This window comes from Aulonocara sp. 'chitande type north' Nkhata Bay, linkage group LG9, assembly GCF_057382095.1.
Source record: "Aulonocara sp. 'chitande type north' Nkhata Bay isolate Kocher_YH1m ecotype deep benthic linkage group LG9, A_spYH_male_GT1.1, whole genome shotgun sequence".
In the NCBI taxonomy this organism is placed as follows: domain Eukaryota; kingdom Metazoa; phylum Chordata; class Actinopteri; order Cichliformes; family Cichlidae; genus Aulonocara; species Aulonocara sp. 'chitande type north' Nkhata Bay.
This window is the reverse complement of record NC_141352.1, coordinates 28681720-28696587: the sequence shown is the minus strand read 5'-3', so window position 1 is coordinate 28696587 and position 14868 is coordinate 28681720. Positions and strand designations below refer to the sequence as shown.

At 38.0% G+C, this 14868-nt stretch overlaps 3 protein-coding genes across 3 annotated transcripts; all 3 read right to left on the bottom strand.

Annotated features, from left to right (window-relative positions):
• Positions 1-22: 22 nt before the first annotated feature.
• Positions 23-1433, bottom strand: LOC147322296 (uncharacterized). Its single transcript, XM_086305194.1, has 4 exons — positions 1279-1433; positions 756-891; positions 317-389; positions 23-143 (listed from the first exon to the last, which is right to left on the bottom strand). Exons 1-4 carry the CDS (start codon positions 1352-1354, stop codon positions 108-110), a joined length of 321 nt encoding a protein of 106 aa, XP_086161320.1. The 5' UTR covers positions 1355-1433; the 3' UTR covers positions 23-107.
• Positions 1434-7096: 5663 nt separating this feature from the next.
• LOC147322295 (uncharacterized) lies at positions 7097-8286 on the bottom strand. The gene is made up of 4 exons (XM_086305192.1): positions 8132-8286; positions 7551-7689; positions 7314-7386; positions 7097-7147 (listed from the first exon to the last, which is right to left on the bottom strand). The coding sequence occupies exons 1-4, from the start codon at positions 8205-8207 to the stop codon at positions 7112-7114; spliced, it is 324 nt and encodes a 107-aa protein (XP_086161318.1). The 5' UTR covers positions 8208-8286; the 3' UTR covers positions 7097-7111.
• Positions 8287-9363: 1077 nt separating this feature from the next.
• LOC147322294 (uncharacterized) lies at positions 9364-13721 on the bottom strand. The gene is made up of 4 exons (XM_086305191.1): positions 13581-13721; positions 11912-12026; positions 10686-10764; positions 9364-9538 (listed from the first exon to the last, which is right to left on the bottom strand). The coding sequence occupies exons 1-4, from the start codon at positions 13663-13665 to the stop codon at positions 9470-9472; spliced, it is 348 nt and encodes a 115-aa protein (XP_086161317.1). The 5' UTR covers positions 13666-13721; the 3' UTR covers positions 9364-9469.
• Between the last annotated feature and the right edge of the window lie 1147 nt (positions 13722-14868).

The window sequence follows — 14868 nt, the reverse complement described above, 5'->3', positions numbered from 1 at the left end:
CATTTTAATAAATATTACTACAGGACTATTTTTAAGCTCCAGAAACAATTTACAAAAATAATCAAAATTTCTTAACAAATATTTCTGTTTCATCGTTTCCATCATCATCATTTAGAAATCACTGGAGGACACAGCAGAGTTCCCTGTGGTGGTGAAAGAGAGAAGGTGACATGAAAAGAAGAAGCACCATTAGACAGATACACACAGTGTCGTTTTATTACCTATATTATAATCTTCACACTTTTGATAGAAAGTCACTGCTGGTTTTTCTAAACTTTGTGTTGACATTTTTTTTTATAAATATTTTGTTTCTCACCTCATTTATTTTCCTTTTAAGCCACTCGGTGTTTGGTCTGAGGAAAAATGTTCTTCCTGCACGTGTTTTGACCCTGGAAGAAAAAACAGAAGGATAAAGAAAGAAGTTTAGAGCGAAGAAGACAAATTAAAGGATTAGACATTTTCACTTTATTGTTAACTGAACATGTGCAGGGTCCATTTTGCATTATGCTGTGAGAGAACAGCTCAGGTTTCCTCCAAGCTCATAAGCACAAACTCACAGATTCCCCAACGTCACCACATTAGAAACAATCACAGAGCAAACAGTAGTGCTGTATGTTAGAGAGGGGAACATTTATCTGCTACATCAAGGTTTCAGTGCAAATCTCATTTTCATTGTTGTGTTTGTGGATTTTTAATCAAGAATTCATTTCTACATTTTATTTGGTTTAATTGTATTTAGAAGAAGTTCTACTTACACATAGCCATGAAGGCAGCCTGGTCTGTTGTCTTCAACGCAGCTGTTGATGTTTTTTGCCCATTTAGGTGTAGACATGTTTATTACACCACTGTTAGAATATTTATCATAGCAGGGTATCCCCACGTGGTCAGCCCCTGCAGCACATCATCACACACATTGTCATTATTTTTCAAACCCTTTAAGATATCATGGAGACTGAAACAATCTCAACTCTCAGATGTTGTATAAATAATTTACTGATGCAGTTATTATGTTAATTTCAAAAAATTACATAGCTGACAACAATACAACTGGATTTAATCAACCATATAGATTTTATTAAATGCAGTTGACAGTAATTTGTCCAGAAACAGCTGCTCTGTTACAGTCTGTGCTAGCTTTAGTCTCTTTTCGCACAGTTAGTTGTCAGTTAGAAAGTTACATTAAGGTCAGATAGATTCATAACCATGTTGAAAAACAGACTTTTAGCTGTTGTTACTGAACTTTCACAACAGAGCAAACTCCAGAAATAAAAAGTGTACCTGATACAGAGATGAGCATCACCACACTCAGGGAGATCAGAAGAATCAGGCGGCTGGTGGAGAGACTCGAACACATGTTGAGACGCTGAAAGGCACCAAATCTGAGTCTGGATCTGAGCGGTGAACAGGTTTGTTACCAGCTGATGAACTTGTCAAAGTGTGACAGCGGCTCATCTTATATACTGTAGCTTGTGACTGAATTAGGGGCTGTTTGGTGATGTATTTACACAAAAATAAACACTGATGGAAACACGACAACCACAGACTGCTGTGGCGTGCAGCTTCCTTTCTCGTGTTGAGGTTTGTTGTACAGCTCAATGTGTCTGTAATGGGTTTAAACCTGATAATGTGTACTATAAACTGGAAATATATGAACAGTCATCCCACAAGTATTGACATTTTATAGTAGTAATATTAACATTACTAACAGCAGTAGCAGTAGGAGCAGCAGTACGCTGCTGTGAAACAAGTGTTGTTCTGCTGTCAGACAACATATATTATTTATCCAATTCATAAATAATATTATTCATCCTTCAAACACGCACACACATATTTTGTTTTCAAACTCCATTGGGGTTTATTTCACACCTCATACAGAGTTCGTCACGCAATGTCAAAGGTATGTGCCTTTTTTCACGTCACGCTGTGCGCCATGTTATAGACCCTGTGCACGAGAAAATGCTAACTTCCTGTTTTAAGACCAGATGTAAGGTTGTACGGTTCTGGTTGCTTTATTTTGCAGTCAACTGCTACTGCGAAGGTGGACTCAAAAATCATGACCAAAACTCGAAAACGGAAAGATTACTTTAGGTTACAAAGAGCAGAGGGTGGGAACACTCACCACTGCTGTGTCATAAAAAATCAAATGATCAATTTTGATGTTCGAAGTGTGTAGATCGATTGTTTGTTTACATCACTCAACATAAGCAGAACTGCATTACTGCATGCAGAAGACACATCGTCCACATTCAGAAGCACATCTCTGTATAGTGACTGTTCTTATGATTTAACAGGCCAATGTCCAGCATTCAAACTACAGGTGAACAATAGTCAAAGCCAGATGTTTCCCCATTATGTCTATATAAGTACACACCTACACAGCATGTCAACAAACCGTGAAAAAAAGCCACAGGACATAAAAAAATACATGAATGATTGTGGGCAAGGGTCTCTATATGTTAGTATTTACGAAGGGTATGTTGGAACTTATCTTCACAATTACAGTGGTCCACCGTTTGAAGCCTTGCCTTGCATGATTTATTTTTTTTTTAAAGCGCATTGTGTTCTGTGTCCCGATCGGCTGTAGATCATTGTCATCTCCCCCGTGCCATGCCGTGCTCCCCTCAACAGCACAGAATCGCTACATCGATCACTAGCAGTGTCCAAGCGTTTCATTTTTTTTTCCTTTTCATACCGTGCCCCCCCTGCAATGGCTCTGCGCCCCCCCCCTCCCCCACAGGGGGCAGGCCCCACACTTTGGGAAGCTCTGGTTTAAATGGATTGTTGAGTAGTCCGTCGCATCTCTAATAAACAGATGGGGAATGAATGTTTTTGTTTCACTCTTTTGTTGACTTGTTGGAAACTTGCACACAACTTAGTTTATTAATGACAAATCTTTAGTTTAATCCTCTCTGAAATGTAGAGAAAAGAAAAGAGAGAGCAGGAAAGGTAAAGTTAGTTATTTTATTACATACAGAGAAGTATTTTAACATGTTTTATTACAAATGTTCCCTCGGTGTGTGGAAAGGCTTTCCATTGGCTGAGCACGGGGACTCTCTGTGACGTGATCTTCCACCAGTTTCGTTCCTGTTAATCTGTGGGTGTTGATTTTATTAGTGGTTTGTACCTCCCACATCTGAATTCATGGTGGTTTCCTTTCAAAGACAACTCAGAATTAAACAGTGACATTACTGGGTGATCAGCTTCTGTGGCCACATTTAAGAGGACTTTCCCTGTGACTTTGTCTTTAATAGCGTTTAATGAGTGGGCTTCACAGAAACTGCTTCTACACTTAGCAATTGTCAACAGGTACAGACCTTAAATTAGAGGCTTAAGATTACCATTTAGTGATCTTTAACACAAGGTACGTGATGATCTATTTCCAAACTTTATTAATAAAGTGTTTGAGCTCAGGGGAAAAAATATGTTTAAAAAAGCAGGTGGAAGAGCACAGACCACGGCCCGCGGGCCATTTGCGGCCCACATCACCTCTACTTGTGACCCGCATATTGATGTGAAGAAATGTTTTTTAAAAATATTATTTGAAAAATGATTTCATATGAAGGCAATAGGAGCAGAGTGTTACAGGCATGGCCCTTTACGACTGTAGCCGCATGGGCGGTGTAGTCCGTGCTGCAGGGAGAACGTGTGGGACCGCCCCTCCTGCTGTTCGTGTGCGAGCGCGATGGTGGGAGAAAAAGCAAAGTCGAAAAGTACGAGGTGCTAGCGACCACAAACGGGAGCTGGAAGCATGTATATATTATGATAATGGCCACTGCAGCCAAAAAGAGTGCCTGATGAGCCCAGTTCTAAGTAAGCTGTTAAGACTCGACTCTACACCATGTTCGTGTTAAAACAAGCAAAACATTACATTTTTGGAAATATTAGTGGGTGTTTTCTTTTCTTTTCTTGTTTTTTTTGTACTACTTGAACACTAAAGTGGCCCTCCAATGAGATGACGGTGCTAGAAGTGGCCTGCCATAGACAGTAAGACAGAGGTAGCCATGACAGTGATGTCATCTACTGGTTTCCTTCTGGGTTGTTCCTTATTTTCCTAGTTAATTTCATCTTATAGCAAATTGATTACACACTCAAAGAATTTGTGTTTATATACAATTGTTTGAACCTTTGACCCCACACTTGGTTAGATGGCTCCACAAGTCATTCTAGACTAGTATAAATATACAGTGAGTTCCTGTCGTTCAAAAGTCAATCCAACGAAGACTGTCAAACAAACTCCTTTTATGTTGCTGTATTAGGGACTTCTTTGTGGAAAATATTACACTTGTGTGTGCCACCAACTGTTCAGGGTCAGCTGGCATGTTAAGTTCATCTTGGTCACAGACATGTAGAGTTCATGTAGCTGTTGCGTCACATTTGATGATTCCTTTTCTGCCTGGCACCTGTGGACCGTGTTCATTTCACTTATAGTTGTTTGGCTGTGTGATGTACCGAGCAGCGAAGGAAACTTAGACACAGGTTAAAGTCCAAAAAAAGGATAAAATGGAATTTTTATGTGACCCCAAAACATAATTGGTCAAATCAGGCAAAAAGAATCAAAATCTTGGGCCCATAAAAGAGGTCAAAATAACAGAACTCTGCTCAAAGTTAAAAGAAAAAACAAAACATACTGATAACTAAAAACTGACCTAACTGAAACTCGCTCTGCCCCTTTCCCACCTATTGGCTCCTTAATCAAGGGACTGAAGCAGCTGCAACGAAAGTAACTCAGAAAACAAAGATTAATCATACATAACAGTGTAAACTAAACGTGCACACGCATTTTAGAATGCAGTGTTATGTGGATATGTGAATTAATTCTAAACCAAAACCAGTTATTCAGTGTCCTGTAAATTAATTCTGTAAATATTGCTCCCCCTGGAGGTTCCCTGGATTCATCACATCTTAGAATAGAATAGAATAGAATACATCTTCAATTCAGTTCAATTGAATTCAGTTTTATTCATAGTTTTTATATATTTTTATTATATTTTAAAGAAAATTATTTAATGTAAAAGTAATTTTGAGTATATGGACTTGTTCTTATGTTGCACTTTTCTACTCTTTTGTAGACCTTTACACAACTTTTTCATTCACCTAATCGCTTTTTCTAAGATGTTGTTAAATGCTTCCATTCCTACCTTTACACACACATTCATACTCTGATGGATTCATCCAAGAGCAACATTGGGTTGGTGTACAGACTGGGATTGAACCACCAACCTTCTGTTTAGTAGGTGACCCACATTATTGCCTGAGCTACAGCCACCCCGAAGTCATTGTGTGTTGAAAGTATGATCGTTATTTACTCATTAACTTCATTGTGTTTGTTAAACTATGTTAACACCTCAGCTACATCAGAGCAAACAGTGGAAAGCACTGGAATGTTTCAAGTTTTGTAATGAATCTTATCAAACATGAGAAATATCATTTAGAAAACAACTAAAAGATAAATATGACTACAAAACTGTTTTTAAAGCTCTATCAATAATTTGCATGAAAACTATCTACAGTTCATAACAAATATTTCTGTAAAATATTTGAACTAATAAATAAGCAGAACTGTTTCCAGTAGCTGTGTTGCTTAGAGAGAAGATGACATGAAAAGAAAAATAAGAAGCACCATTGGACAGATATACAAAGTGTCTTTTTATAACCTTTAATTTCATTTATAATCTTCACACTTTAGCTAAAATGTTACTGTTTTCAGTGAGCACCCACTGCTTTACACTCTCTCCCTTTAATCCCCTGGGTCCTAAAGTATTTTCAGCAAAATATGTTTAGTTTTCTTGTCCAGGTTATCTACGTATCCCTGTCTCTGATTGGTCATGTGCTGCCAACATCAACATGACCTCTTACCTCTTGCATTCATAGCTGGATACATAAACGGTGGGTTTATGTATCCAACACAGGGTCGGTGATTGTAGTCACCACCTTCACAAATGGCCACATGTTGTTGGATACAGACAAAAATATCAATGAATGAAGCAGTGGAAATAAACTTTCTCTAAAGGGTTTCTGGGCTCAGTCTCAGAAGGTGCTCAGAGTAGAGCTCCAGTATTTTGGGCTTCTAACGAGTACACCCTCTGAGTGAGCTGCTCTACCACTTTGAAGAGATTGAGAATTTTATTTCCCAGATTTATTTGTAAAAATAGGAGAAAACAAAGACAAGACATAAAGATAGAACCCTACACAACACAACAGTAATATGGAATTAAAGATGAACAAAGGAAGTGTAACTACAAGAATCCACAATCACTATAGCAATAAAAGACAAGTCACCGTTCTCCTTTCTCTGATTCGTGCCTGTTCCCACTCCAAGTTGAAAGATGTCGCAACCTCTAATATGTATTTAGTGGACAGAGTGAGGAGGCTGCAGGAGGAGCTGTAATCAAGAAGGTACTGGTGTGTCTTTTCCTAATGTGTTTTTATGTTTTAAAACAAGGCGAGGATGTCTGAGTGTGTTGACTTCCTGTTTCTTCTGCTCTTATATCTCTTTCTCACCTTTTCCACTGGCATCTGTAGTGAGAGGTGCTAAAGCGTGAGGAGTGGGAATATCATGTGCAGCGTAAGGAATGATAACGGTGCGTGTTTCTTGAGGAGAGGGAGGCATGCGTGTCTGTGCTCAGTCTGCTGCTTCTGCAACCCAACATTAATGAAATAAAACTAATGAAATTTAACATAAACAGGGAATGTGCATTCTCCTCCACTAGAGTCATGGGGGTATCTGATGTGTTCATTTTAATTTTATATACATCTACATTTTATTCGCATCTCACATGCAGCACCTCACAGCTGTGATATCTCATTAGTTACTTTTTTTTTACAGTAATTAGTAAATGATCACACAGACCATTAAAGAATGCAGTTTCAAAGGCTTTTATTGATTTTGTCTTTGTTCACAGCTTGAAGATAGAATAAGAAAAAATCGAACATTCATATTTAATGACATTTTTACTAAATATGAAAACAAAAGTGGTTTTTAATTTCTATCTATAATTTACAAACAATAATCAACATTTCTTAACAAATATTTCTGTAAAAGTGTGAACTCATAAATCTGCAGAACTGTTTCCATTTGCTGCTTTACTTTGCTTCATCGTTTTCATCATCTTCATTTAGAAATCGCTGGAGGACACAGCAGAGTTCCCTGTGGTGGTGAAAGAGAGAAGGTGACATGAAAAGAAAAACAAGAAGCACCATTAGACAGATATACACAGTGTCTTTTTATAACCTATATTACACTTTTGATAGAAAGTCACTGCTGGTTTTTCTAAACTTTGTGTCCTCATTTTTATAAATAATTTGTTTCTCACCTCATTTATTTTCCTTTTAAGCCACTCGGTGTTTGGTCTGAGGAACAATGCTCTATTTCCACTTGTTTTGACTCTGGAAGAAAAAATAAAAGAATAAAGAAAGAAGTTTGGAGACAGGAAGACGAATCAAAGGATTGGACATTTTCACTTTATTGTTAACTGAACATCAAGAATTAATCAAGAATTAATTTCTACATTTTATTTGGTTTAAGTGAATTTAGAAGAAGTTCTACTTACTCATAGCCATGAAGGCAGCCTGGTCTGTTGTCTTCAACGCAGCTGTTGATGTTTTTTGCCCATTTAGGTGTAAACGTTGTGGTTCTTGCATTTTGGTTAGAATGATCTTTATAGCAGGCATTTTCCACGTGGTCAGCCCCTGCAGCACATCATCACACACATTGTCATTATTCTTCAGGGCCTTTCAGATATCATGGAGAATGAAATAAACTGAGCTTTCAGATGTTGTATAAATAATTTACTGATCCAGTTATTATGTGTAATATGAAAAATCACATTACTGAAAAAAATACACCTGTCTTTTATCAGTGGTACATATCTAGAAGTCGTGTTTTAAATTGGTCCAGAGTGGCTCCCTGTAGCCAAAAAAAACCCCAAACCCTCTTTTAGTCAGTTATAATTTGTCCAGAAACACCTGCTCTGCTACAGTCTGTGCTAGCTTTAGTCTCTTTAGACACTATTAGTTATCAGGTAGTAAGTTGCATTAAGACCAGATAGATTTATAACCATGTTGAGAAACAGACTTTTAGCTGGTGTTACTGAACTTTGACAACAGAGCAAACTCCAGAAATAAAAACTACCTGATACAGAGATGAGCATCACCACACTCAGGGAGATCAGAAGAATCAGGCGGCTGGTGGAGAGACTCGAACACATGTTGAGACGCTGAAAGGCACCAAATCTGAGTCTGGATCTGAGCTGTGAACAGGTTTGTTACCAGCTGATGAACTTGTCAAAGTGTGACAGCGGCTCATCTTATATACTGTAGCTTGTCACTGAATTAGGGGCTGTTTGGTGATGTATTTACACAAAAATAAACTCCCACAGAGTTGTGTGGTGGGTAGCTTCCTTCCTACTGTGTTGAGGTTTGTCATATAGTTTATTCCAGGTTAATAAGTTTCTGTTATGATTTTATACCTGATAATATCTATCATAAATGGACTATATGTCGTCCATTTATGGACTATATGTCATCACACAAAAGGGGCATTTTAGAGTAGTAGTTCCTAAGTAAGCTGCTGTGAAGCAATTGCATATGTGTTGTTTAATAACATATTTATAATTGCAATATCGGTACCATCTGTGAGGAGACGCTGGCTGCTGCTAATATACCAAGAAAGCTGCACAGATGCTGGGAAATCAAACTTCCCTTCTGAGAAGAAAATGGCCTACTTCATATACAAGACTAAAACAGAGGAAACAATGTAACTGACACTGATGAGCCAAGTCAGATGTTTTTTCTTCTTTCATTGACTTTTGCTCTCTATGATTTGCTTGTTTGGTAGTATTAATCTTAATAAAACAAAAGTTGTCAGGGTGTGCTGTAAGGTCAAAAACATGCTACCTTCAATGAACTTCGGCATCTGGATGAAATGAGAGCTCACTAAAGAGTACAGGGCATCATTCATCATCAAGCAAATTATCCTGTGTGGACATTAGGAGTTTACTCCACACATGTGTATAAACACTCACAGGCTCCAAAACTGTATAACTGGAGATGGCAATAACATTGCCTGGGTTGATGAATCTCGACTAGTAACAACATGTTTATGTATAATCGACGAGTCATGCACATCCCAGTTAGATACATGGACAATAAATTTGCACCTGTTTAAATTAATGCGTCTGCTTGTCATATATTTGTTCTAAATGCTGCTGTTTTACACATCAAACTGAATCAACCCAGAAGTTCTGTCAGCACAGCCATCACACACAAACAAGAGAGATGCCAAACAGACACATTTTCCTTTTAACATGCAAAAAGACACTTTTATTGTTGAAATGTACAACAACTTAATAAAATAATGCCACCACAATGATCATTTTTCCAGTTACTTAAAAAAATATCTTGTATTTTAAATAGATATGTATGTAAAAGAAATAAATAGTATTTCAGGATAAAACGTTGCTGTTTTACTTCATGCTGTTGTTGGCTTGTTGGGAACTTCATTTAATAATGACAGATCTTGAGGGCAGTTTAATTCTCCCTGCAAATGTAGGAAAAGCAAAGATGCAGTTAGACGAGTTTATTACATACAGAGAAGTATTTTAATACGTTTTATTAATAAATGTTCCCTCGGTCCATGAAACCAGCTTTCCACGGATCAAGCAGGGGGACTCACCACCTCACCACCTTCCACCAGCTTCATACCTGATAACATGTGGGTGCTGCGCTTATTAACAAGTGGTTTGAACCTCCTACATTTCACTTTATGGGGCTTTCCTTTCAACAGGCATCTCTAATTAAAGTGATGACATTATTGGTTGACCAGCTTTTGAGGCCGAATCTGAAAGTACTTTCCTAAAAGTACTTTCCCCTGTGATTTTCATCTTTGACAACTTTTAATGAGAGGTCTTCACAAACACCTCCTCTACACCTTTAACCTGAGTGGTTGACAACAGATGTAGACTAGAGGTTAAAGATTACATTTAGTAATCTTTCACATCGCACTGATCATGTAAAAAGGAGATGATCTACTTCCAAATTTTATTGATATATTGTTTAAATACAGCAGAATTAAATTATTAAATGGTAGCTGTGACAGTGATGTCTCCCATTGGTTTTAGATTCATCGCTACGATGGTGATTGTGGCTAAAGGACATCATAAAAACAGTCGATGAGCTAAATGGGAACTCTAGATTGAAAGGACACGAGCTTGTTACAAGCAGCTGAACTTTGGTGAAAGAACTGATGAGTGCCCACTCTCCAGCAGTACACTGATGACACTATCTCAGATAAAAAGGCAAACCACAAACCGTATAGTGGTAAAATGTAAATCTGCAGTGTGACTAGCATCTGAAACTATGCGATAACTAGATAACATGTGCAAATGCGGCAGAAAAAAAGAAATATTCAGCTATTTCAGGGCTGTACTAATTTACATTACTAATAGAGCTAATAAATAATGTACATAAATTGCATGTGTAGATGAGTAGATTAAGACAAAGTTCCATTTTTCCTTAATCCTCTATCCTTGGTCTGAATTGACTTTCTTTGGTTCAGATTTCAACGCAAATAATTATCTGAAATTAAATAAAATCACAAGCCATTTAATGTGGTATGACAAGGTGAACCACTAATTTACACTTTTTTGGTAGTTCAGACACAGATCTACAGTCTGGCTTCATGTTACCTTCTGTATTTTGTCCTTGAGCCACTTAGAATTTGGGTTGACACACCACGGTTTATCTTTATGGCGCTGGTTTGCAATCCTAGGAGCAGAAACATCAGTTAAAGTCAGTTACAAACTTTATGATATTAATGTCAAATCTGGTCCTCCAGGTAATAGCTATATTACCTCTTTACAATTTTGGCCTGCTTAGCTGTAGGCAGGAAAGGCAGCTAACAATCTAGCTAACAGACAGCTTCAGGTGAGGTGACAGACTGTGCAGCCTTCATCTTTACTGAATGTGAAGAGCGGCTTGCATGTCTACCTTGCCCGCAACAGTTTCATTTTTACTGTTTTCTTCTTTTGAGGTTTAATTCCACTTACCAGCAAAGACACAGTCATGCATGTGAATCAGAAGCTTCAGAAAGTTACAGAACTGGAAAGAGCATGTTTGTTCAACCGAAGTTTTAAAACTTTAGGCTGCTTTAATTTGCAATAGACTCAATACTTGAAATGTGCAATTCACTTGTATTTTTATTTTTATTCCTATTTATTCTATTTATCCCCTTCGTATAATTTATTTATATTGTCTCTGTATTTATATATATATGTGTGTGTGTGTGTGTGTGTATTATATATATATATATATATATATATATAATATTCTGTAACTCTGTAACTTCTGTCGGTGCTGTGCTTTTTTGGAAATCGAATTTCCCAGAGGAACCCACCCGAGGGATTAATAAAGTTCTATCTAATCTAATCTAATCTAATCTAATTTCCTCACATTGCTAAGCTGTACAGGTAAACTGCCTTGGTGGATGTTATAAAAGTTTTGTGGAGTTGCTGAGGGCGAATATGTGAACCAAATTGCACAGAAGAAGGCTATAATGAGCATTTATTTTCAATTACATGAAAATACACTGGAAAACTATGGTAGACCTTGATGTCATTGTCATTTCTCAGTGTAGCCATCAGTGAAACTGAATGTAACACCTCTGCCCCAGCAATATTGTATCTTTATTTCCCCCTGTTCTTATCTAGATTTAAGATCAACAGTGGGAATCACACTAACAGTTCTTCCCACCACATTAAACTTTAGAAAAGAAGTTCATACATTATTTATATTTACGGTGAAGCCCACGGTGGCAAATGTTGGGCGAGAAAAAGTCCAGAGACAGCTATTTAATATTTACATGTATGGAAACATTGTGAGTGGCGTGAGCGTGTTTAAATTATGATGATCTTACAAGAAAGCATGGTGGTTGCAGCCCTCGCGTGGTTTCTGCTCATAGCACCATTTGATCCGTGCTATCTTCCTGGTGCTGACGTTACGGCAGCAGGACAGACCTACAACCGAATCCGCTGCACAGACGAAAAAAGAGAGAAAAAGAGAAAAATAAGGAGATTAGTCAATATTACAAGAATTCTTCTTTGGTCAGCTGTGGCCAGAATGAGGCGCTAAAAAGTAGAAGCACTTATGTAAAGCCATTTCACTGTGGTTGATGGTTAGATGGCTTCCTGTTGTACTGATCGAACCAGCTAGACAAGAAATGCATGAAATGACGGCTAATCTACGAACACTTTCATTTGACACTCATTCAGTAGTTAATTTTCCTAAAATCATGAGATATTGTTTCAGTTTGGGTCACTAGTTTTACTTTAAAATCAGTCACCATTGCTGTGTCTCAAATTTCTAACTCTTTTTAATAGCGCTCATGCAGAATTCTGACTGTCTTCGAGTCACTTAGGCACTTCTAAATTGGCCTTATTTTTAGGCCTAGACGCAGCTGCTTGGCAAAGCTGCACATAACATGTTTTGTTGTATTGTTTGATGTCTGCGCATGTTAAATCTTCAAGGTTTAATGTTGTGGATAGTTAGAGGCGCAACAGGTAACAAATGCTCACAAAATAGAGCAACTAGCAAAATAATTACAGTTAACTGTGTTTGATTCGAGAAAAATGACTGTGCCATACAAGTAAATACGTCGAATACTGAAGAAGACTACATATAAATGTGGCAACACAAGTATCTACATTGCGACATACTGTTATCCCTGTTTGTTCTGCTTTCAGTCTTTGTTTGATTTCCAGCCTTCTGTTATTGCCTACCCCACCCTGAGCAGTAGCACGTGTTTCCTATTATCCACACTGCTCTTTGTTCCCTGCCAGATTTGTCATCCTACCCACAGATTATTACATCCAAATTTAAGCGTTCATTCACTACTTACTTGTTGCTGTAGAGGGAAGTCTTTACTCTCATTATTTTATCCCACAGTTACATACTGACAAATATTTTTGCTGAAATAAAAAAGCTGTGAGATGCTTTTTTGTGTTAAACAAACCAGCTGAGTGTGTTTTTCAAATCACATAAAAAGGCTTTGTGGTGGTTTATGTTGTGATGCTCTGTTTTCATTCCTCTCATGCAGCTGTGTTTTTTCAGCCCATTGCATGTTGGTTTGGAGTGCTTGGGTACTTACCATTGATTGTACACTGCTTTTTTAAGAGGTGTTGTGGGATACATTGATTTCAGTATGAATTTAAAAAGCACTACAAAATGCCGAACTTACTTTCGAGTGAGTCATGAGGGATTTCAGTCAGAGCCTGCTCGGTTTTACAACCGTTTTCTTATTTTTAAAACCACTAATGTTCTCCGTTTGATTTTACCTGTTTGGGGATTTTTACTTTGGTTTCATTCCTACTCTCAGTATTTATTTACGTCCAGTTTACTGACTATTTACTGATCTCCTGTTAATAACCTCAAATGTAGGAGATTTAACCCTTCTCGCTTTTGATCACAAGCACAACTTTTGACTGTTTCTCTGCATATTTCCTTTTTTTGTTTTGCATTGCACAGTGAGACCTGCAGAGGTTTAACATGGCACATAAGACTGCATTCAATCATGAATTCAGGCTTACCTTGAGATGCTGAGAAGAACATCACAACAGACAGGCCGAGGAGAAAAATCCAGCGGCTGACAGAGAGGGCCGTCCACATCTTCATGCTGACAGAGTCCCAGCTGTAAACTGCTTCCTGTTCTTTCTGTTACTTTGTGCAGGATTTGCAAAAGTCTGAGGATAAATGAGCCAGAGGAAGGTGATCTTTTATACTGTAGCTGCACACAAAAAGAGGAACAATATGGGAACTATATATGTCACGCAACATTTTTTGAATGGAAATACTCATGCACCCAAAATGACGAGACAGAGGACAAAGACTCATGCACTCAGAAAAGACTGGATCATATCCATATATGTGCAGATCCGTTTCAGTATCTCAGACAAGAGCTCATCGTTTTTGAGAACTCTGGTGTCCACCTTGTACTATTCCTCCCATGCAAAGTGACTTAATTTTCAAGATTTTGCCTTCAGAGCTGTCTTAATTCTTCATGTCACATATTCAACATGGTGCCTGAAACATTCCTCAAAGAATTTGGTCCATTTTTATTTCTCATAACATTTGCATGTCATGTTGTGTGAGTATCAGAACGTTTCTGCAGATTTGTCAGCTGCACATGCATTATGTGAATCAGCACAGCAATCCCAAAGGTGCTCGCTTGGATTGAAATCTGGTGATTGTGGAGTACAGTGAACTCATTATCATGTTCAAGAAACCAGTTTGAAGTGATTTGAGCTTTGAGATATGGTCTGTTATCCTGCTGGAAGTAGCCATCAGAAGATGTCCAATGTAATGGTAAAGGGCTGGTTCTTATGTAGCACATTTCTACTCCACCATTGAACTACCAACCTACAGCCTGGTCTACCACCTGAGCTACAGCCAACACAATGTGGTCATAAAGAGCTGGTCAGCAACAGTACTCCTATTCAGTATTCAGGTAGGCTGTGGTGTTTAAATTATGCTCCACTGTGATAAGCCCCCATGCTATTACTTCACTGCCTGACCTGCTGCTAGAAGGCAGGATGGATCCATGCTTTCATGCTGTTTTTGCAAAATTGTGACCCTGTCATCTCATCAAACCAATAAATATTTTTACAGTCTTTTATTGTCCAACTTTGATGCAACATAGATGCTCATTTTCCTGTTCTTTGCAGACAGGAGCCACTGCTGTAGCTCATCTGCTTCAAAGTCAGGTTTGTATGCATTAAGAGATGTTCTTCGGCAGAACTTAAGCATTAGCCTAATGAGTGGGTTTTTGAGTTAATGTTGCCCATCAGCTTGAAGCAGTTCACCAAGAGAACTGTTTCT